The 25,136-nt window shown below is 39.2% G+C and overlaps 1 protein-coding gene across 1 annotated transcript in view; it reads right to left on the bottom strand.

Annotated features, from left to right (window-relative positions):
* CA10 (carbonic anhydrase 10) overlaps positions 1–25,136 on the bottom strand; it is a 398,895-nt gene that overhangs the window by 227,389 nt on the left and 146,370 nt on the right. The window contains exon 3 of the mRNA XM_041000962.1: positions 9,376–9,518. Within this exon, the coding sequence (XP_040856896.1) occupies positions 9,376–9,518 (143 nt within the window). The remainder of the gene's footprint in view (positions 1–9,375; positions 9,519–25,136) is intronic.

Below are 25,136 nucleotides of genomic sequence, written 5' to 3'. Positions count from 1 at the left end.
TAGCTCTGACAGCCATAGTAAGCAGAAAAACTTTAGAGTGCAGGTTGAAAAAGTACAACTTTATGCAAAATCCTGTGCCTTGTAGCTGCTGATGCTTCAAACACACAATCCATGCAGAAAATGCGGTTCACAGGATAACTGGCAGGGTAATGACTCTGTCTAAACAGTTTGTTGCTCCCACTCGAATACCCCCATTGGAGGATCCTGCGTGTTATGAATTCACCTTGAGGAAGTGATCACGCGTGTCTGTACCCTTCCTTCCAGTTATGCTGGTTCCAGTTCAGTAAAAAGCAAATTAAAGGTCCTACCAAAGGTGTGATCCTGAGTGTTTGTATAACATTTACCTTCCCTGTATCTTCTAAAATCCTATAATTTTCTATTTCTAACCACAGAGGGCCATGGCATAGGACACAAAGAACACTTAGACTGCATTAATAAAGTTACTTATTCTTATATTATCTGTTACCACTTAGTTTTCCCCCATTACATTCCTCCAAGTGGATAACTTATAGTTATTAACTTTCAGGAAGCCCCTATATATCATAGCATCATACCATTAAGCCTTTTGGAAATTCATCACAAATCAGTACACAGATGACATTGATGTCTTATTGCTATTCATTCCTCCTGGGCTGTTTTTAGCAGTTCATTTTTTATATCCCTGCAGTGCTGAAATATGGCTCACTCTAGTATCTGTCCTTTTTGTAATCGCAAAAGGAAAGCTTGGCAGTTGTCGTATATTATACTCTTGAGGAAAATGCTAGTAATGCTTTGAATTGATTGAACAGCATGGACTCCAAGCTGCCTGCCTGCCACAGGGTTATTTTCTCACTTTTATTCAGATTTTTAATAATCTTACTTTTGGATACAGAAACTATGACATTATCATTAAAAAGGCAATGTGAAGAATAAGGATCACTAAGTTTGGGGAAGCCTAAGAGCTCCTGTCTTCTCATTTTGGACTTTGGAACATGCTTGCAGCATGCATTTATAGGGTCATGGACTGTGGTGCTTGAAACACAGTGCCACAGATAAGAAAATGGGGAAGAGTGGAAATAAGGCTGGAAAGAGACCAGGACTGACTAGGGCCTGGATAGTGGAAGCCTAAACTGGTAGAGAAATCAAGGACATGACCTTGGGACTGCCAAGACACTGAATACATACAAGCCATACCTATATGTCCACCTTAACATGCAAAGTGGTGTGAAGAGGAATATGGCCTTGCAGGAGGTAAGCAAGGGAAAAGATGTATTAAAAGAGAAATGAGGATGAAGGTTAAAGAAAGTCAAGTCTTGTATAATTATATCTAGGTTCTCCTGCTTTCCATTTGTAAAGCAAATGGCGATGACAAGACTTGGTGAGGATGAAATACAGGGCCAGGCAGTTCTGTTGGAATGATTCTTCAGAAGGCCAAACCACATTCACTAGAATCGTTTTCAATATGAACATTTGTAAGAACTCTAAAACTTCCTTTGGGACAGGAAGCATTTTAGCTGTGGTTGGGGTCCCTCTGGGTCCCCTTTTCTAGGCCAGTAGACAGTGGCTCGATTGTGAGTGTTGATATGAGAGCAGGAGTATGCTGGGAAGTCTGTGGAACCTGGCCCTCCAGGAAAGAAATGCCCTGATGTATAGTGTTTTCAGATTCTCCTTGCATTAAATACTACTACCATTTTGGATTTTAAGTTGCTCACTTAATGGCATCAAATTCAGAGATGGGAATAAATGTGCATGGTGGACTTTTGAAAGCCAGCATAAACTGACTTCTTTATAAGGAGCATAAGAATTCGAGTGCCATAATGTTACATCTCTTAGGATGTGCTAAATGTTGGCTTCAAAGTCTCGCAGAAGGATATGGGAGAGTGATAGCCACTATAACCCTTTGCTGCTATGCTGTGGTTGGACTCCAGTTGAACTCTTCACTTCACCAAACTTCTGCATTCCCTGGAAGCTTTTAGCTAAGATTCCTTTTTTTCAGAAAATCACTTTAATTCATTTGCTTTGAAGAAAATGAATATTTTCAAACAATCTACTTGATTCCCACCCCTGCCCCTCTGTGCCATAATGGTGAGGGAATTGCAGTTTTTAGTTCCCAAAAATGGCTGGTTTCCTCACCATGATATCCCTTCATTAGGATTCAGTGTCCCCAGTTCACAGAGGGCAGCTTTGTTGGCTTATTCAGCCAATGACCAGTTTTACTAGGAATAGGTGAATTAATTTCAGATGCACAATGGATACCAGTTTTATATATCAAATATCAAACCCTTTTCTGTGGGTACACGATTGCTTCTGTTATTCAGGTTCTCTATTAACCTAAATTTCTTAAATGAGGCAGAACTTCCTGTCTTGGATGCTTGAGAGATGAAACTCATTGCAAATAAATCTGTAAAATTAAGTCCCGGTCATACGTAGTCAGGTCCAAGACAAGTAAGGGAGGAAAGGAAGAGGAGAAGACATACAGAAAAGAGAAAAGGAGAGAGGAGAATGGAGGAATTCAGAGAGAGGAGCAAAGGATAAGCAAGTGGGTTAAAGAGATAAAGAAATGGAGAACATATAGGGAGGATAGGGATAGGAGCATGAAGAAAAGCAAGCGATGAAAAAAAAATCTTTTGAAATACTCATCAGAAGAGTAATGCATGAGGGAGAATTAAATGCACTTACAAAAGTACGAATTCTAACAAGCAGGTGTTTCCTAGAGAGAGTTGGTTAATGACTCTGCATTGATTTTCTGGATGATGTGAAGAGGTAAACATTACAAGGAAGTGCCAAGACAGAGAGTTACAGTCCTCACCTCAGATCTGTGGCTGGTGACAGCCTGAGAACCTGCTCCCCATAAGAGAAGCATGTGTCTTGAGCCTCTTCCCCGACTTAGGACACAGCCTCTTGGTCTTTTGCACTCTGCTTTATCTTTCATCACATTTCAGTGCTACACACAGAAACCTAATCCCTGCAAAAAGCTCTGCTAGGAGTACAAACACAATTACTCTGACCTCAGTTCTTTAATCAAGCAGCTTTCTTGTAACATTCATTATGCCCCAAATCCTTCATTATAGCTACTCAGAGCAAAATTTCCTAAAGGAGAAGAGTCCTGTATCTGAAACGCCAAGGAATAATTTCTAAAGAGGCTGGGAAGCCAATGCTAGTGATTTATAGTGAGTTTTCCTTGAGGAGGGTTTTTATGCTAGTTAAATCTTAATTCCAGGGTTAGCCTCAAACAAATATATTGCATGTGTCCTGTTTAACCACTGCTGATACAGAATCAAATAATTTCCAATTGGAAAAAGGGTTTGCATGTCAAGCCAAAGCTCCCACCTGTGGCTTGCACATGCTCTACCATCTTTAGCAAAGCTCAGTGCCTGTCGATGGTGTCTCAACTAAACAGAAACAGGTTGACCTGTTTTCACAAGCTTTCATTTCTGGTTTGATGAGGAGCGTGGCCCAAGCCATTTCCAAACATCATGGGTAGATGTCTGTGTCTGGTGCTGCTCTGCACAGGTCAGGGACACTTAAAAGACAGCCATGTCAACGCCTTACATCTCCCTTTCAGATATTCAGAGTGACAGACAAAACTGAATCCAGAGCATCATGATTCTTATCATCACTTGGTTTGTCCTGCCCTTCACTCTGTCAATGTCCTTTCCATTAGTTAATCTCACTGTCAGCACTGGGGGAACTAACTGTGACATCCCAGATGCTGGCTTCTCCGTGAAGGGCAGCACAGGACAATGGCCTTACACATCATGGTTATATTTTCAAGATGATACAATTAAGTTGAATTAATCTGTGCTGTTTAGTCATCCTGGGCACATTATCCATGAATTTATTTTACCTTTTCACATACAATGTGCTTATAGCCTGCTTGTGTGAGGCTTTTTAAAATATGAAATAATTAAAATTAATCCTTTGTGTTTCTGCCCCCATAATTTCAAGCTCTCAGGTTGGGGGTACCACTAAGACGGTTCTGAATTATTTTTCCGTCATCCAAAGAACTTCAATGTAAACATTAGTTTCTTTGACAAAGAAATTCAAGTGGGACTTACACTGTGTTTTTTTTTTTTTAACCAACAAAACAGCACTATCTCAGATGGTAACTAACAATTATTGCAAATGTCCTCTGTCAGTCACTTGCCCAATATCATGCATTTTTCTAGCCTAATGACAGCATTTATGGGTCATTTAATTACTACAACCCTACACAGTGGCTACTATTAAGATGTCCTTTTTTAAAACAAAGAAACTGACTTTACAGAGCTTAAAACTCTAATCTGTGGCTTGATAGGATATAACCCTAAAATGCAAACCCAGGTCATTCATCAACTCATTTAAGAGCATCTGTTTTCTAGCTTGTTCTCACTAATCGTAACTTTAAAAAGTTCTTCTTATTTTCTGGCAGACTCAGCTTGTTCTGGGTCTTATTCTCTCTGAAACCATTTTTACCAAATCATTTCTCCCTTTGTCCTCCATTTCGGCTGTAAGCGCCACTCTCACGTCTCTTACGAGCCATTTAAAAATATTATTTCTTGCAAAAACTCCCCATACAGCCCCATCCACACCTTAGCTGCTTGGAGTTTCTCTTTTCCAGGTATCATTATTTGTAATTGTATTATCATTATTTTATTTCTAAGAGCTTCCAGTTCTCTAGAGCCATCTTCCATGAGGCAATGAGATCATATCTCTATTTTAAGTACCACATTTAAAAACGTGCCTTCTGAAGCCTTCACGTCCATATCTGTCATGATCAAGTATCTTTCTTATTTTCACCTTGGCTACTTCACTTTCTAAGTATCACATCTACTTTTTCCCAGAGATATTGTCCATTCCACATCAACAATACTCCTTGTTGGTTAAAAATAGACTCAAATAAATATACCCCTGATTTCTTGTGTCTGAGATAGTTATCAATAACTATCAATAGGACAAATTAAGAAACTTATCAAGCCACGAAATACTGCTGAGAACTATATCCACTTGTCTTGATTCTCCAAAGGATCTGCTGTATCCATAAAAATACACAAAGTTATACATACAATTTTTATCATATATTTAGTATTAAAATGCCCATGGAGCTTAAAGATGACCAATGATCCAAATGTGTAAGGATATTTACCTATAAATATTTGGCATCAGTCATCTAACAGAAGTCAGCACCATAGCAGCACATTTAGAAAACAGCATAGATCTGAATTTACCTTTTATTCCCCAACATTTCACACGGACACAGATCATCTGACATTTACATACTTATTTACCTTCACATCCTAATGCCTTCACAAAGCCAGATTCAACAAACCCAACTTCTTATCCCCATTAAAAACTAGTGATAAAATGTCTGATTTTCTAACTAATCATTTAACTTGTTTTTTTAAAATATCTACTCCACAATACCTCAATAGTCATTTAAACAGTTGTCACTTAATTTTTTGTCTCTATATTTTCCTCCCAAATCATTGATTCTTTGAAGGATTATTAATGTCTCACATTTAAAGGGCTTTAGAATATAGCATTGCAAACATACAAAGAGTGACAATGATTTATTATGTCAACTGAAACTTGCTATGAGATTCATGGAGAAATTTAAAAACAGAAAATGGCTAAGATTTTAAATATGAAACCAATCTATAATCCTTTTTTCAAGTCATTTCAATATTTTATGACAACTGCAGGTGCTGAAGGGCAGTTTTAGTGGGACATTTTATTGACATCAAAGTTATTTTTCATCATGGGAGTACCCATATTTTTCCTTCCTTCTGTTCAGATATTTATTTATTTATTTGAACAAGGGAGAGTAAGAGAGTAAGACAGCAAGCATGGGAGGGACAGAGCCAGCAGTCACTTCTCTGTTGGCTTACTGCCCAAATGCCTGCAATAAGCAGCACTGTACCAAAGCCAGGGTTAGGTATTTAATTCCTTGTTGTATAGGCAGAAGAATATCTCAGGATATAATTTTCTGATAGGATTGGAGAGTTCCAACAATGATTTGTGTTGGTCAGTAAACTACTATATTCAAGTTAACATCTATTATTCATTTCCTTTGTTATATTATAGCAGGCAAATGGAGTGGCTTAAGACAATGAATGTCTGATATTCTAAATATCAAAAATCTGAAATTGGTTTTATTGAGCTAAAAGTAAGCTTTTGGTGTTTTTTTAACCCCACCTGCAGATTATAGGAAACAATCCCCCTTTTATTGCTCTTGCCAGCTCCTAGAAGCCCCAAGAGTTCATTGGCTCATGTCCTGCCTTGTACTGAGATTTGTATGCATCTTCTAACTTCGTTTTGTCCAATTATCCTGCCTCTGTCTTTTCCTCTTAAAGGCCCTGTGCACAGTGAGTCCATGTGCATAATTTCAGGTACTCTGCCCTAACAACAACAAAAGTCACAATTTTTTAAAAAGCTAGCACTGGAGCCTGGCACAATGGCTCAGTGGCTAAATCCTTGCATGCACCAGGATTTCATAAGGGCCCTGGTTTGTGGCTTGACTGCTCCACTTTCCATCCAGCTCTTTGCTTGTGGCCTGGGAAAGCAGTTGAGGATGGGCCAAAGACTTGGTACCCTACATCCTGTGGGAGATCCAGAAGAAGCTCCAGGCTCCTGGTTTCAGATTGACTCAGCTCCAGCTATTGTAGCTACTTGGGGAGTGAACCAGCAGATGAAAGATCTTTCTGTTTCTCCTTCTCTCTGCAAATGACTTTCCAGCAAAAATAAATAAATGTTTTCTTTAAAGCTAGCACTGAAAATAAGCTACTTCAAAGATAAAATAATTCTCATTTTTAGGTAAAAATGACCACCATTATTTTTTATTATATTCAAGAGTGGCATATTTTGATTTTCTTCATTATTCATTGTTATTCTTGTGTGGGGTCTGAATTTCAAACACAGCCTATGCTAACAGTCACTGTTCCATCATATGAACCTTGTATCAAGTGGGACGTGCTATCACAGAGGCGGTAACCACCACAGGGGCTGCCTCAGAGATGCTCCCTGGTTTTGTGTGATACATTTAAACACCCGAAAGAACAGTGCTGGTGGGTGAAAACCTGATGCAAAAACACATAGCTACTCAGGTATGTTTAACCCACTGACACTCAGCTGCTTGGCGTGGCTGCTTACCCAAGGTTCCCTCTCCTTGCCCACCTGCCTCACAATGTTGGAGAACAGTTTGTAAACCCTACAGGTTGAGTGTTACTTTAAGGCGAAATCCAGCTTAGAGCAGTAATTGAATCTTCAAAGTGAGTCTGCACCTCATCATCATCACCTTTAGAAGCTTACCGAGAGGATTCAGCCATTGTCTATCACGTTAAGACATTTCATTACCCCTTCATTTATCCCACTACCATCTATATTTTATTTTCTACCTTTCATAAGTGTAAAGCAAACTATCAAACAGCTCTCATTTCCTCAAACCGCTGACAACACAAATCATGCCAGATTTAAATATTGACAGAGTTAAAGAAAATGTTTCCCAAATCTCAAACTCTAATGCATTTAAAAATCGGTCTGGATCAAGCACACTGCACTGAAATGGAAAGGCGGGGGGATCACTATTAAAAGATAGAGACCACCAAGAAAAATAAACAAAAACCATAACGTCACAAAGAATTCCAACATCAGGCTAGCTCCCAGTCTCCTCCTCCTCAATACATTTCAGAAAGAAGCTGTTTATATATTTTTTCTTATCAAAATTTTAAGATGATTTAATAGATGCTGATTAGCATCTACCTACTATTTGCGACACCTTACTACTTTCCCAATCCCACTCCCAAGATTTAGTTTACTTGAACATCCTCCTAGTGCCTGCTGTAACTCTTGGAAAGATCCAGTTTGTCAACACTGCCCAAGAACTGTCCATTCCCATTTGCTCATCCACACTCTATCACCACTTCCCCTCTGCTTCAGCAACAGTGTAATTCTTGGAACTCAAGTACCAAGCCTCATTCTGTCTTAGCCTTTCATTTATAAGAATGTAACTGCTGTTTTCCCTTGCGTAGAATGTAATTATTCCCTATTGTTCTCTTTAAAATAATAAAAAAAAACTGATTGATTATTTGGTTAAAATTGCAACTTTTCTTTCTTAAATACTAAACAGAGAACTCACACTTGTTTTTGACTTTAAAGGAATGTGTCACTGTTTTAGAGAGGTATGTGTAGAAGTCACACCAAATTCCTTTTAGGATTTATAAAAAATAAAATTGCACCTGTAACAATAATTAGGGTAATTTCATTTTGGGGGGGAGATGAGAGCAATACTCCCAATGACCTTTCCATTAGAAACATATCTCAAACCGCATTCAGAACAGCACACAAATGTTGTGTCGTTATACGGTCCCAATCACGTGCAATGTTTTTTAACACTTGCATTTTAACTTTAAAGTCATTGAGAAGTTTTAAATTAGTCTTTAATCTTTGTGGGTCTGTGCAGGATAAGAGAGAGAGAGGGGAAAAAAAAACAGAGAGAGGCAGTGACATGGTAATGGGAAACACACTTAATTTTCCCCCCTGTGATTTCCTGAACAGAAACTCTAAGGCAAGTAGGCTGAGTAAATTGCATTAAAGGGACAGAGAAAAATCCAGTGAGCTCCAATACTGGCTGCCACTGGGATAAAGGTTGTGTATACTTTTCTGCACACAAATAGGTTTGCATTTCTCTTGAGTTCACAGAGCTAAATCACCTTCACGCAATGTGTGTGTGTGTGTGTGTGTGTGTGTGTGTGTGTATTTCTCACCTCCATGGTAAATGACAACCAAACAGAAATGATCTCGAAGGAAAAATGCTAGAGTCAAGTGAAACAACACTCCATGGGCACCGTGCCCTTTGACAGGTGGAGTGAGAGCTCCTTGCAGCAGGAGCAATCTGGGTGGGAGCCTCACGGAGCTCTGCTCAGCAACTCTATGCAGGAGTCGGGACTCCAGGCCAGCAAGACACCCCTAGGGACTTTCATTATGGATTTTCTTATACATCATCTAAGGTGATTCTTTCGGTTTGATTTTCCTCCCAGGATGGCTAATAACTGGTTTTAGATTCATCCATACTTTGGCTGTTGTTTTCACTGTGTTAAGATTAAAAGAAGGTCCATTCAAAAGGTTTCTGAGAGGAAGGACTTACAAATGACACATCAGTGAGGCAACTATGTTTCTGACTTTCATGGGGTACCAGGGATAGGACCTCAGACAGCCTCCTACAGTGTAATTACAAGGATGTGAGTTTCACGTGCACATGTGTGTGCTTGCACGTGTGCGCGTGCGCACATACACACACACACAAATTTAGACCTCATCATGTGTGCTGGCCACCATTGTGACTGAGGCAGGAGGATCAGCATTCAAAAGCAATGACAGCCACATCTTCAACTTCATGACAGAAGCAACATGGCAGCTTACCTTCCTTCCCCCAGTATTGATGCGAAGGGGTGTCAGAAAGGGGTCGAAGATCATGTGACTGGTCTCTATGTTGACGGGCGACTGTCGTTTCCCCACAGAGCAGAGGTTCCACGCTGAGTTCACCAATCCCCAGAAAGAAGGAACTAGAAACAAAAACAGTTTGCAAAATTAGGCTGAGGTAGCAATGCCAAAAGAACCTTGGGACAAAGGTGGACAAATCCAAAAGGGCTGCCTCATGTTCCCTGGGTGTTAATCAGATTTATCCAATTTCTATATTTGTGATTTATTAAAGTTATTTTACTTTCATTTTAGGTCCATGGTTCACTTATCCTGTGGCCTCTTTGTCAAATACAGTTAACACATTAATGCCAACGGCATCTTTTAAGCCAAATTTGAAGTACATCAAATATTTAGCAACTTTTGAGTTGATATTCTGCCTTCTTGATTCACAGGAATAACATTAGAATCATTCTTCTGGTATCTGGAAGGTATTTGAAGTTTTTCAAAACAATGTCTTTCAGCATATACAAAGTGTTTTTCTATGAGCTGTCATGATCAACCTGAAGGAATGAATTGTTTTTATGACTCTCAGGGTCTGCTCATAACTTAGCAACTTGGCTTTGTTGAGTTCATCACTGTCATTAACCTAATATTCTAGCAACTGAATAAAATACTCATTGGGTAGGTAGAAAAATGGCATTGATTCCTGTGTGTGAATATCTGAAGAGGACCTTCTAGTCATTGTCAATTCTCCATGAAAACATCTAATAACATTCGGTTTATTGGCAATTCCCAGACCCATTTTCCACTTTACACAAAGTGAACACTGCAAAGTGGAAGAGAGCAAACCTACAGGTTCCATGTCAGTGAAAATTAGAAATCATACATTTGGCCTTTTCCTGTCCCTGTTTGGCTTTTCCACTGAGGTCTTGGGTACAGGTGTCCTCCCTATTCCCTGGAGATAATATGGCTATTAATTTTTTCACCAACCCACAATGGACATAGTGAGCTCCGATCTCATGTTCTACCCTGGATTGGGACGAAATGTGAGGAAGGCAGATTATCGTAAGACAAAACAGCCTTAGTACAGAGAGGTTAAGGTAAGTGGGCTATACAAGCACAGGTGAGGAACATCTAAGTCTGCCACGGTGTTGTAGAGTCAGACAGCAGTTCCCAGAGAAGAGGAACATGACAAGCGATTCTCTACAGAGACCTTCTTTCGCAGGAACTTACACATAATGCAGAGGCCATCCTTGCCCATGAATCAGATGGAGTAAACTGAGGCAAGAAAGCAATTTCACAATAGTTGACGAAGATATTGCACTCTGTAAGATGCAGGAAACTTGGGGAATTGGGCTGACAGTGCATCTGTTCCTATCTAGATGCAAAACTCTATGATTCTCCCATTTGTTACATACAACGGTTAGGCAGGAGTAGGAGAACTACATGCATATTCCATAGATTTCTAAACAAACATTTCAGTGTCAAAATAAAAGGGAACTCACTGTGATAAACACCGAACTTGGTTTAACCCAAAAGATTCCACTCCCTTTCGCTCAAAAACCCCAAATTAGATTTCTAGCTATTCTGTTATTCAAAATGGCAGCAATGGCCAGATTTACATGAAGTGAAAGTGGGAGGGAGAAGAAAAACAGAGAGACACTTGTTAATGTCTGCATGCTTCCCTGTTACTCTTTCGCTTTTTCTTGTGTGAATCATTGCAAGTCACTTAACCTTAGATTTACGTCCCAGAGAAATTGTATCATCTCAGAAATTCTCACTCTAAGAATGTTGTTTTAACAGCGGCTGGTGTGAATGTGGGAAGAAAAGTACTCTCCTTCCCTGGTGGAGTGCAGTTTAACACAACCACTACGGAAGTTAGTACGGAGAGTGCTTGGAGAACTGCAAATAAACCTGCCATATGACCCAGCTACCCCATTTCTAGGAACACATACAAAGCCAATGAAATCTGCATGTAAGAAAGGGTTCTCTATATTTGCAGCAGCACAATCTACAATAGCAAAGATATGGAAACAACCCAGTTGCCTGTCCAAAGAGGAGTGAATAAAAAAACTGTTGTACATCTACTCCAAGGAATAATACTCAGCCATTAAAAAGAATGAAATCTATTATTTGCAACCAAATGGTCCCAACTAGAGATCATTATGTTCGGCGAAATAAGTGAATCCCAGAAGGACAAATACCATATATTCTCTCTGGTATAAGGCAAAATTTATGCAAATTATAAGATCGATAACACTGTCAATACTTTTTTAAAATATTTATTTATTTTTATTGCAAAGTCACATATATACAGAGAGGAGGAGAGACAGAGAAATATCTTCTATCCGATGATTCACTCCCCAAGTGACCACAAAGGCAGATGCTGTGCTGATCCGAAGCCAGGAGCCCTAATCCTCTTGCGGGTCTCCCACGTGGGTGCAGGGTCCCAAGGCTTTGGGCTGTCCTTGACTGCTTTCCCAAGCCACAAGCAGGGAGCTGGATGGAAAGCGGGGCAGCCAGGATTAGAACTTGCATCTATAAGGGATCCCGATTCGTTCAAGGGGAGGACTTTAGCTGCTAGGCGAAAGTGCTGGGCCCTTCAATATGTTTTATGCTGCAACTCCTGGGTTTTGATATTTTCATTTTTATTTTAATTTATTCAAAATAGTTTTTCTCTTATTAAATTCTTCACCAAGTCATAGATCATACAGTAGCATCATTTTCTCCAAGAAGACTTTTTGTTTCTTTTTCATTTCTTCATTGACACATTGGTTATTCAGCAGCATGTTATTTAATTCCATGGTGTTGTAAAATTTTTTTTTTAACTTCATTCCTGTTGTTGATATTGTTTTATGGCTTTTCATTTAAGGGGATGTATAGTAGCTGTGTAGTAGACACTATCATATCCAGATGTGATGATGCAATACAGTATGCTTCTCTACTTTCAAAACAAAGATCAACTTCTAATGAAACAGTTAAATTTTCATATTTTTCTTTGACAATGATATCCATGTGAATGTATGTAAATTCTGTATCACTGGGCCCCAGCTGGCCACTATGTGCCTGTCGTAGGCTGAAGAATAGCCTAGCTCTTCAAGATATTGGCATTCTAACTTCAGAACCTGCAGGTATGTACCTTACATATTAGCAGCTCACTGCTGATGTAGATAATTTGATGATCTTGCTTGGAGAGATTATTCTAGATTATCCAAAGTTTCCATTGTAATGATAACATTTCAAAGAGGGAAATAGGAGAGTGAGAAACACAGAGAAAAGTTGTAAGGGTAGAAATAGGTGCCAGGGAGAATAAATAGTAACCTTTTGCTGTCCTGAAGATGGAAAGAGGACACAAACCAACAAATGCAGGTATCTCCTAGTATTAAGACAGGCAGGGCAGTAAGTTCTCTAAAAAGAATGCATAGTTGCTCACACCTTGATTTTCAATCAATTTGGACTTCTAGTTCCCAGATCTGTTCTATAATTTATTATAGAATAATTTATTACAGCAGTAATAGGAGACCAATCCATCCTGTTTTACCTCTGAAACCTATTAAGACAAAATTACTGAATTTTTTTTGAAAACGAAGACCTTTCTGGTGTCTACTGGAGTAAGGGAGTGCTTTGCTGGATGGCCCTCCCACGAAAAACAGTAGTTATAGCTAGTGTATGTTGCATTTCAAACACTTCCATGGAAGTCATTAACAAAAATAATTCCAACTACATGAATGGATTGTCAAACTGATACTATGTGCAACATCGGTGGGCAGATACTCCTGTGTCTTACCAAGAAACTTCATGTCCAGTGAAATTCCCTCCACAAACACACACAGTGGAAACTTTACACAAACACCTGCCTTCCCTTTTACTGGGCAAGGACTTCTCTATGAAAAACAATTTTGGGGTTTTATATCCCCACTTCACTATCAAGGTTACCTGCTCGGCCAACTGAAGGAAATCAAGGACTCTTCCTGCTCAACTGGTGTGTGTCTGGCTCCATTACCGAAGGGAAATCCATACTAGCTCCTCACTAGGTTGCTGATTTTAAAGCAACCACAAATTAATTGCCTCTCAGAAATACAGGGCATTTTAGAGGTCATCTGGTCTAAATGCATGCATAAAATTAAGGGCAAAGAGGCAGAAGACAGAGCACTCGAAACTGGGCACAGCTAGCTGGAGGCAAAGAGGGCTGAGTCAAGAACAGAATTCTCACCTCAAGATGTGCAGTGCCTCAGAACCTCCTGTGGTCTGAACTCCTCCAGCAGGTGTAACCTAAGAGCAGATGGTTGCCGAAGAACCTCAGAGTAAATTGTTCCCATGACCCTTGCTGCCACTGCTATGCTACCTTTTACTACCATTTCCTCTTTGGTAAATCAAGATTAACATTAGTGTGAATTTTCCAGAGCACTAAAATTCAAGTGCAAAGGTTCAGCTCAAGCTTTTGAGAATATTCTAACTAAAACTAGGGTTTCAAAAGAATCGTGCAACTATAGGATGAGACAGAATGAGCTAGATTATAAAAAAAAATTAAAGATTATAGTTCAAGTGAGGAAGGGTATGTTTGAGTCCCATTTGCAGAATCCCAAGGAAACTCCAAGGACAAAATCATTCATGCAGCTGGAATCGGGGAGGGTTTAGACCAGATAAAAGAAGAAGTGCATTGCTGCTAAAAGTAGTGTAAAGTGGTGGAGCAATAGTTAAGGTGTCCAAAGAAGGCCAGGAAGGTCAAGTGCCCAATGAACCGGAAATAGGTCTGCAATGGTAGTACAGCCCAGATTCTAGGGAAGTGCTTTAGGATGAAGGTAAAGAAAACAGACATATGGTGTGCCTGTACTTACTGAGGCGTGGGCAGGAGTAAGGGCTGCTTTGATGCTGAGAGCAAGGATGGAAACGGCTTCAGGATTTACTAAGACACATCCTCCCTCTGGGTTTGGGCGGAACTCTCAGTCATCCCCAAAGTTCTTCTCCTTGAGCATCTTTTGCAATGCTGTCTTCAGTCTGACAGACATTAAGCAGCACCTTTAGAAGGTGGATGGGGTTAGAGGACACTGCTTCTATTTCTGTTGTTGAAATTCTGCAATTTGATTATTATTATTTTTATTCGTTTATTCTCCTGTGAAACCGTGATCTTTTTACTTGGTTACTTGTTAAATATTATAGTTACTGTGGCCTTAAGCCTGTAATTATAGCACGAATAAAGCTATAGTCTCACAAAATTTAAAGAAAAGGGGGGGTCTGATGGAGGGAGAAAGAAGAAACAAACTAGTGTTATCTTAGAATTGTGCCTATGCAATGCATGGACTCTGTTTAGTGTTCTGTAAGTGTAGATAACTTTAGAGACAAAAGCAAGGTTGCAAAAAACAAAGCATTGTTGATTTCTTATTCTTTTCATTTCCATGCTGTTCCAATAAATCAGATTTTTAAACTTCCTTTCACTTTTAAGGCATCAGTTATTGTGGTTTATTAGCTAATTTTGTGCTTCTCAGCTTTATTGGAAAAACTTATTTTTGAGAAAAAATGTAAGTAAGTCAAGAGTGAGAATCACTCTATTAATGTAAAACTGGTCTGAAAAATGCTTGAATTCCATCATCCTTGGCATCCTTGTCACACTGACTTCTAATTTACATACAAACTAGAATACACAACAGACTTGAATATTTTTGCAAATTAACTTTTTAGAGCCTAAACAATGGAACCTAATGGATGCATCACAACTCTGAGTTATCTTGCCAAAACATTTCCCATGGTAGCACTGCCATTCTTACCATAAGCTACAGATTCCATAAAGTTTCCTGGCTTTGGGTCTACTGAACCATAGAAGATGCTCAATGACTCAGTGATTTCATCTGCTAAAATCATAAGGCTTGGCAAACCCAAAGAAAAACCTATCAGTTATTTGTTCAAACAGCTGAAACAGAAAACACTTTAGTTTATTAACACATTTTTGGCACCTCTAGACTAAAACAACAAAGTTCTCATCAAAACAAGGAACAAGTCAAGACAGCAAGGGACCAAGGAATCAACTTGATTGTTGAAAGTAGCATTTTGATGGCATTATTCATGGCATTTTTATCCCAGAAAAGATGCTTTTACTTTAAGGCACCTGTTTAGACATCCTCCTTATTCGTTTGTTCTGAGCCTGCACAATTGTCAGTGGCATTGCCGTAGTGGAAGGGGTGTTAAGTAATACAAGTGAATTGAAGTGCTTATGTGAATTTGCTAACTAATATGGAAACAAAGCAAACTCAGTTGTTTTCATTGATTCAACGAAAGTTTGTTTTTCTTATTAACTTCCTCACTGACTCATAGGTCTCATAACAGCGTTTTTTTTGCTTCATGAAGGCCTTTGATTTTCTTTTTCATTTCTTCAGCAACATATTGATCATTCAGTAGCGTGTTATTTAACTTTATACTGTTGTTATTTTTCTCTTTATTGTTGATTTTGTTTTATGGCTTTTCATTTAAGAGGGTGTATAGTAACTTGTAGCAAAGACAATCACATATAGACATGAAGATACAATGCAGTACTCATCTCTACTTCCAAATCAAAGATGGACTCCCAACAAAACTGTTGAAGGTATCTTGACAATAGGATGCGGGACCATCTGCCATTGTCCATGCCTACAATGTCAGGATACACTTAAATAGCAGAATGACGGACTTACAATTGCCTGTGAAGGATTACACTATGATAATGATAAAGAGGGAAATCAGTGGGGGAGGGGGAGATTCTGGGGAGGAGGGGAAGGGAAATCCTGGAGTTCACAGAACTGTATCATGGAATAATAAAATAAATTAATTGAAAATAAAACAACAAAGGTATTTATGGTCAGCCTATGATATGCCAGGCATTTGTGTTTGATATTTAGAAGTCATATAAGTATTTACTGAGGACCTACTACAGGACAACAACTGTTCAGTTCTAGGAAGTCAGTAATGAGTGAAGTGAGTAGGCTCCTGCTCTCCAGAATCTTGCCCTCTGTTAGTAAATATGAGAGATAAACAAGTTTATATATATTTATAAAGGAAAACTTTTGGTAAGCATGTTGCAGAGACAATTAGGATGGTGATTCATTACAGAATAAGACATGGAAGGGATGGTCAAGGTTTGGTCTCGGAAAGGACATGTGAAAGGCCTGGGAGAGTGGCTCATGAAGACTGGCAAGGATAAGGGCATTCAAAGCAAGGAAGAGGATGGTATGTTGTTGGAGAACCTGATGTGCTTCAAGAACTGAGAAGTCAGTTGACTTGAGTCTTGTGGACCAGACAAAAAAGTGAAATGAGGGGACTTGACCAGAGTCAAAAAATGCAGGGCCCAACAGACTACATAAAGGAGTTTGCCTTGTACTCTAATGTAGTTGGAAAGTAGCATGGTCTAACTGATGAATTATAAGTGTGTTATGTGTGTCTTCTTTGGCTGGATCACAATTGAGAGCGAGTTTGATCATCCTTAGAGTATCTGAGTGGAGAAAGAATTGGCTTCCCAGCAGCAGTCAGGGACACAAGTTTTTCCATGAATTAATGAAATTGCTTTGGATGTCTTTAAATTCTACCTGAAAGGCAAAACTGATTGAATGTTTTAAAGATTATTTTCTTGAACGTATCTGCCAATATAATGGATTTTTCATGAGGTCTAACTTGTGCTTTACATGTTACCACATGAAGCAAAGAATATTTTCCTGAAAAGATTCTGCTAAGGCAACCTTTTTTCCCCTTGTATTGGAGCAATAAACTAAGTCTCTAACTTTTTTGGCCAAAGGAAAGCAAATGAAAGATGGAAAAATGAATACTGGCATAAAACATATCTATAGTGAATTCAATCCTACAAATAAAGCCTGTGGTTCAATATAGCACTTTTGACTTTGGGGTTATAAAACATATGAATACATTTTAAATAAGAACTCATATCTTTCCCTTGCTCTTTCTCTCACCAATTCTGATTTACTGTCCCTTCCTCCTTTCTCAGCTGTAATAAATCTCCACTTTGAGGCATTATTAATGAGCATGTTTAAAATACCCACTGCTGCAGGCTTTTGCCCCCTTTCTGATACCGGATTTATTTTATAGAGGAAATTGGCCTTGAAGCTAACTCCTTTGCTGCTGGATCCTCCTCCCATTGTTGGATCTCTCATCCATACCCCACGAAAGGCCTTTCACTAAGACTTCTCATTCTGTGACTTTGGGGACATACAAAAGCCACATATACCACACTTATTCCATCATTACTTTGTGCATTCATCTAACTAAACGTAATGGGCCATCTCCAGATCACCAACATGCCAGGGATACAAAGAAGAATCAAATGCCCCCACTCACACACACTCAGTATGGTGGAAGATAAAGAATCTAAAAAGTAGTTACAATAAAACGTGCTAAGTGTTCCCAGGAAGGCATGTGTACATTAAGAGTTTTAATGAAGAAAGGGGATAAAATTGATTCTTAATTTTTTCTCAAGTGCTGGCGTAAGCATTCCTAGCAGAAGGGCTTTGTTTCAATGCACAGAAGTTCTTATAAGTAGTTAAAACAGTGACATATCCCCTTACACAGTAAGTCCTACCAACTGAGATGGATTATCACTGGAATCTAAAACGAAATCATACAGGGAGAATTTAAGACACTGGAATATTTGATTTCTCCAACTTAGTTATTGCACAGAAGACAGATCCTAAGCTATCAACTATAATCATGAAGCTAAATTTCTATAGCCACAGTTTCTTCATCTTTACAATGGAGATAACCACTTCACTGGGTTCTTGAGGAGTATTAAGTGAAAACATATACAAAGTCTAGTTTAATAGATTTTAGAATAATATTGACTTACTAAGTATTGCAGAAGCGTGTTAGAGAACAGCATGATTGCCAGTGTTGGGATTCTACCTCCATAGCATTTCCAGGGTATAGGTGAAAGAGGATGAAGGACAGAGGACAGAGGCCGGTGGAAGGGATGGCAACTCTCATGCCCACACTACTCAGCTGGACTTCAGAACAGGTACCTCTGAAGTGAGTCTAGGTCACAGAATAGGCCACTTCATTTCATACGTCTAATGAGCCATGTGCAATTATTTTCAGATTTATAACTCTTAAAGGCTTGATGAATGCGGGGACTAAGCAGTGATGTAGGTCATACAAAATGACTTCAGCTTCAAAGAGAAATCATTTTCATTTTTGGAAGTTATCAAGCAGTACATTTGGAGAGGCACAGTTTGTCCTGTCTGTGACTAGTTGTATGATGACTAGCCTGCTTCCAAAAACATGTCTGTGGAGGCTGAAGAGAAAGCAAGGAGGAATTCTCATGGGCCCATCACCTGCCACTTAATCTTTGTGCTAGAAAACTCAAGTGTTTTGCATAATTCTCCCCACAATTCTATGAGATAATATTGCTATTATTTTTTCAGATTAAAAGAATAGGACTTACTACACATTGAATGACTTTCTGAGGTTACCTGGTCCATAGCTAGAAGACCTAGAGTTTAGGTCAAATCTTTCCTTTAGAACAAATAACAAAATTCTTGAATGGTAGAAGGTAAAACAGTACAGAGTGTACAGGCACACAGAGCAGAAGTAGCCATCTCTCCTTCGATTCAGCAACAGCCCTGAGGTCAGCAGTGTGAAGTGTAGATTGAGCATCATCTGCCAACTGTCATTGTGCTCACATAGAAAGACCCACGTACCTGTATTTGAGAGATAATTTCTATGAACATGCTTTCTGTTTTAAGGAGTGTCCCTCCTGGTCAATATGCATGAAGCTACCCATTCATATGTAGGGGTACAGAGTTTAAAGAGTTGGAGTGCACCATATTCTTCTCCACTAGTCCATAAAGACCTTAAAGTTATTTTCATGTAAGATTACCATTAAAATCAATGCTGCAATAAGTATCCTCAAATGCATTTTTTATGCTAGTGCTTTTGTTTCAGTAGGGAAGATTCCTACAGGTTATTTCAGACAAGGTATGAAGCTGCTTTATTTTAACAGATTTGCCCAAGTTACATAAAAGGTTCTGGCACTATCCATGAATATTTACACTCCTATCAGTTATGTGTGATGTGCTTATTTTCCCACAATCTTCATAACATTGAATGTGATTTAGTGTTTATTTTTAGCAATATGACAGGAAAATGCTATCACATTGATTTACTTTGCATTTCATAACTGCTGCTGAGGTTCTGTATAGCCCCATATGCTCATTGATTATTGGTATTCCTCTCCTGATTACATTCCTTAACATATCTTTCTCCAGGTTATTGGTTATTTCTGTCTCAACTTCAGTTGATCCCTAAAAGGTAGAGAAATGAATTCTTGATCATGTTCTAGAAATGTTTTCTCCTAACTTCTTAGCTTTTAACTTTTTTTAGTATTTTATAGGAATGCACATTTTATATGGATGGATGTACTTGCCTTTTTTATTAAAAAAAGGGATTTATTTATTGGAAAGGTAAAGTGGCCTAGTGGGAGAGGGAATGGGAGTGGAGAGGGAGAGAAGGAGTGGAGAGGAGGGAGGGAGGGTGTGTGTGGATGGAAGTGGCAGAGAGAAGAAGGGAGGGAGATATTTTTGCTCCTGTGATTTATCCCCAAATGGTTGCAGAAGTCGGGGGTGGGAAAGGCCTAGCATTCAGTCTGGGTCTCCCATAGCAATGATAGGTGCTCACCCTGAGCCAATATCTGCTGCTTTCCCAGGTTCTTATCAGAAAGCTGGATTGAAAATGCAGAGTAACTAGGACTCAAAACAGGTGCTTCAGTATGGGACACTGATGTCCCAAATGGCAGGTTAATCTGTTGCCTAACAATATCCATTCCTTATCATTAGCTCTGTAAGCATTCAAAGTTTTTTTTTTTGTCTTATTTAAGATGACCTTCTTAACTAGAGGTTATACATATTCTTTAAAGGTTTATAAAATATTCTGTTATACTCAATAGCTTGATTTTTAAAACATTGTGATTAATATTTGGGCATACTATGAGACAGTGATATCAAATTTTCCCCAGAAAAGTAGTAAATACGACTAGTATTACGTATTAAGCAAACTAGTTTCTCCATTAAATTAAATGCCTTGTTTATCACAGTCATTTTCCATTTATATTGTTCTTCCCAGCACAGAACAAAGATGCACTGAGCCCTTATCATATTTTATTAAACATTTGGCTGTTCAGAATGAAAATGAATCAGATGACTCATAGTTGATAACCCACAGCAAGGTGTAACACGCAGTCTGCTTTATGTAGACATCATGTTCTTATGTGGATCTCAGGTTGTGAGATTTAACCCAACAACTGTATTAAGCCTTATCTGATTATATTTGGGTGGCAACTTTGTTTGCCCCATATAATTACTGGCATTTCAGACAAAATCTAAAATTGAATTGAAACTGCAAAGAGAAGAATTTATCAATGTGTGTCAATAAATTAGTCCATTAATTATTTCAACCTACTCAACTTTGATGCAAATGATCAGGTTGATGCTTTTGGGTAAGAACATGACCTACTTAACATTTTTACAAAATGGAATACTCTTGACTTTAAGGATTGTGTATCAATAATGCTGAAACCAATTGGGACATGACATTAAACAAAAGGTAAAAATCACTAACCCATTGAAATTAGGTGATCTTCGACATTTGGAAATTCTGGAAGCTGCCTCAAGCAGTAACAGCCAATGATTTCCCACAAATTGGAACACCTGGACAAACACCTGGATATCCAGGAATACACTGTCCTTTATGTTAGAGTATGTAAACACGCCATTCACTCTCCTTCTCTGCATGTGCACACAAAATTACACCCTAACACAAATGCCAAAATCAGACGAATGATGAGTGATATGCTAGTGATGTAAGCTCTTAACCCAGATGGATGTGGACATCAGCTGAGCCCAGGCTTACAGCCTAATTCAGCAGTGGGTATCTGAGCATTTTGCAATTCTCTACTGTGTTTACATTTGGTAATCCTACAAAAACCACCAGCTGTTTCAGTCTATCTTGAGGTTGATGTGCGGCTAGGGCAATTATGACAATTTTCAAAATTAACAGGGTTTTTTTTTATCTTCTTCTTAAGGTATCTGGAGAAATAACCTTCACATCACCACAGTATTGCAGCTCAAAGGTGACACAATAGGTCACTAACCAGAGAACATAAATGCAAAAATACTCTGTTGGTGTTTTATCCTTGCACTGAAATCTATAGTGTGTTTTTTGTGGAGTTACTAGATTTAGTTTATGAGACATGGTGACTTCACCAACTTCACCAACCCATTCACTTGTTTTCTTCTTTTCGTTCATTCTTTCTTTTTTTCCATTCTTCTATAGAGAGAAGGAGAGACAAGGACTTTCCATCCACTGGTTCACTCTCCAAATCCCCACAGTAGCTGGAGCTAAGCAAATCCAAAGCCAGGAGCCAGGAGATTGTTCCAGCTCTGCCATGTGGGTATAGGGTACCAAGTCTTTGAGCCATGCTCTACTGTTTTCCCATGCCACAATCAGGGAGTTGGATGGGATGTGGAGCAGCCAGGACATGAAACAGCTCTTATATAGGATCTTGGTGCTTGCAAAAGGGAGGAAGATTTAGCCATTGAGCTGTTGCACCAGGCCCTTCATTTATCTTCTTAACTTTTCTATTCAAATTTTGTATAATCATGCATCCTACTAACAGTTGAAAACCTGCAGGCCTCTGTTTTAGATTCCTAATATCCCTTAGGTCTTATAAGTGATAAAAATTTCACCATATGTTTGATTTGAAATTCTCTGTGTTAATCCTGGTTCACATTACAATGCATCTGCATTCTTGTAATACTTCCTTGGATAAGTTCCCCATATCTAGGGTCAATTCCTCATCATAAAGTCTATGAGAACTGGGCAAAAAAGAACAAGGATTAAACATTTGTTCCACAATAAAATCTAACCCACAGAAATGGTTAGTCACATTATTTCAGACCACAAGTCCCCCTATATCTCAAGCTCTGATTAGATGCTACCATTAGAATTCCAGTTCTCACATGTTGGTAAAACTAAACATTCGCCAACTATTTATTGAATGTGTAGATTCATAAATGGGTGGATGAGTGGGATTTAACAGGTCCGGGTAGTATGCTTTGCTTATCTTTCTCTTACCAGTGCCTGTCACTCTATAGTGCGCCAATACAATTTATGAAATGAATGGATTATTCTGATGTATCCTAACACCCTCAACAGTACACTGCACTCATGTCCACTTTTAGGCTTTTTGATTTTATTCTTTCCACTTTCAAACTTCTAGTCAAACTCTACACATCATTCCGTTCAGTCATCCTGTTCAATTCATCATCACCCTGGATTTCTAGAGAAGCTGGTTGGATACTAGACAACCTGTACATAATGACACATGCCTATTCTGTTCATTGCTTTACTACTGCGTTAGTATAGTTTTCTAAGTAGAAGTAAGTGCTTCAAGGTCAGGGACTCCTTTTAGAGCACAGGATCTAATTACAGGACCTGGGCCTATAAAAAGCATATCATTTGGTTGATTCAGATCAAATCCCTCAAAGGGCTTCTAAGGAAAATCTTCTGTGTTGGAAGAGGGACTAACAGTGAAATAGGACTTACAAATTCTGCTTTTACACCCCTCACACTCAGTGCCTACATTCCTTCACAGTTCTGTGGTGCTCCTTACAGTTCTATTGCCTGGAAGGCCCTTCCCTACTAGGCGTCACAATATGCTATCATTTTACTTATGCCTATTCCCCAGATATATTTCTATATATAAATTACCATACCACTCTTTAGTACTCAATATGTGGGTTGGTTCACAAGTAACATTATTTGAATGACAAAGAGATTAAAAATGAGGCCAAGGGCTAGGGTGGTGGTAAAGGCTAATCCTCTACCTGCACTGCTGCCATTCCATATCGGTGCCAGTTCATGTCCTGGCTTCTCTACTTCTAATCGAGTTCCATGCCTATGACCTGGGAAAACAGTGGAGGATGGCTCAAGTCCTTGGGTCCCTGTACCCACATGGGAGACTTGGAAGAAGCTCCTGACTCCTGACTTTGGACTGGCCCAGCTGCCAGCAACTGCAACCATTTGGGAGGTGTTCTGGGAGGGAGGGGTGAAACAGTGGGTGGAAGATCTCTGTCACTCCTTCTCTGTCATTCTGACTTGCAATAACAGCAACAGTAATAATAATGTAAAAAAAACCTAATGCAAATCTGATAAAGGAGAGGACACGGTGGTGCAGCACACCAACCACGGCTCTTGGGACATCCATGTCCGGTAGCCAGGTGCATTGAAAGCTTGGCTACTCTACATCACACCCAGCTTCCTGCTAATTCAGATGGGAAGCAAAAGATACCTGCCCTTGGGAGACCTGGAGGGAGTTTCTGGCTGCACTGCACGTCAGATATAGTGAGAATTTAACAATCTAGGAGGACTCAACCTGGATCAGCCCTTGCCTTTTGTGGAGTCATTTAGCATCCGGAAGACTTCTGTGTATTTCTCCGTCACACATTCTATCCTTCAAATGAGTAAATAAAATTTTAAAACAAAACACCTCCTGCGCACTAGTGGCAGATGAGCTAAAGATGGGGCAATGAGGAGTACTGGCATTTTACTGAGAATCTGCTTTGTGACAGGCCCAGAATCATGCATTTACTCAGGCTGTCTCTACCTGATCACTATGAAATGGTGATCCAGATAAAATGATAAGCAATGTTATGTACATCAGCCACAGTGAGACCTTAACAGCCTTCTTGGCAAGGCCAAGTCTAAAATTGGGAAAACAAATGAACAGATATTCAGGATGCAAAACTAAAGGGAGAAAGGAGGTGCTCGGTGACTATGAAGAGTGAGTAGAAGTAGAGTAAAGCAGAGAAAGTTTTACTCATGTTCATGTCCATAAACACTCTCTTAAGCTTTTGGAAATATAGTCTAGGAGCAGATAATAAGCCATTCTTGAACCAGTGGAGAAAGCTTTCAACATGTATGAAATGCTCAGATTGAGTAAGGAAAAAGGCATAGCACACGAGAGATGACATTGGTCACTAAGACGTCACACCATAACACCCATCTGCTCTGAAACTTCTTTTTCACTTATTGTTCATTCCAACATAGCACTACACAAATATTCAGAAACAAGTGAATGTTGAAATGCTTTGCAAACTGTTGTACATGCTTGCTTCCTTAATTATTCATGCCATACTGTAATATATTTACAAATAACCCTCACCCTCCCGGGCAGCAGGGTCTCCCATAGTGCAATTCAATTGTGCCCTCCAGGCAGGACAATTCAAGTTGATGTGTGAAATACAAGGAATATGTTTTTGCAGGAATGCTTGCTCAAAAAGAATAGGTGTTGGCCTTTGCCTTGCGAGTTACATCCTAAAAAGAAGGTACTTGACAAGCTGTACTCCAACTCGCAGCCTTCCCAGGAGATTCTCAATAATCGAGCAAAGAAAATTCATGCTGATCTCAGCTCAGTTTTCTTTGAGATGCTGATCAAGCTTAGAAGACTCTCACATCAATGGCTCTGGACTTTAAAGTCCAACATTTTCTTTTTGAAATAGCAAGAAAATCTGAAGTGTTCTCATTACAGTTGGCAGCTTCTTGGTCTTCACTGAGAAGGGCTCAAACTGCCCTGAGGAAACACTAGTTCATGGTGACAAGAGATTAAAAGAGCATTTGAGTTGTAAAGGCCAAGATGCCGAGGAGAGAGTCAGCAAGGGCTGCTCTGAAAGGGAATCGGTGGTAAGGATTGCCTAAAAAGTTTTCCTCTGTAAGCAGTCTGTGTCCCAGCTCCT

This window comes from Ochotona curzoniae, unplaced genomic scaffold, assembly GCF_017591425.1.
Source record: "Ochotona curzoniae isolate NIBS_2020 unplaced genomic scaffold, NIBS_Ocur_1.0 scaffold_2453, whole genome shotgun sequence".
Taxonomy (NCBI): domain Eukaryota; kingdom Metazoa; phylum Chordata; class Mammalia; order Lagomorpha; family Ochotonidae; genus Ochotona; species Ochotona curzoniae.
The sequence above is the reverse complement of the archived record's forward strand: the minus strand, read 5'-3'. Positions and strand labels throughout refer to the sequence as shown.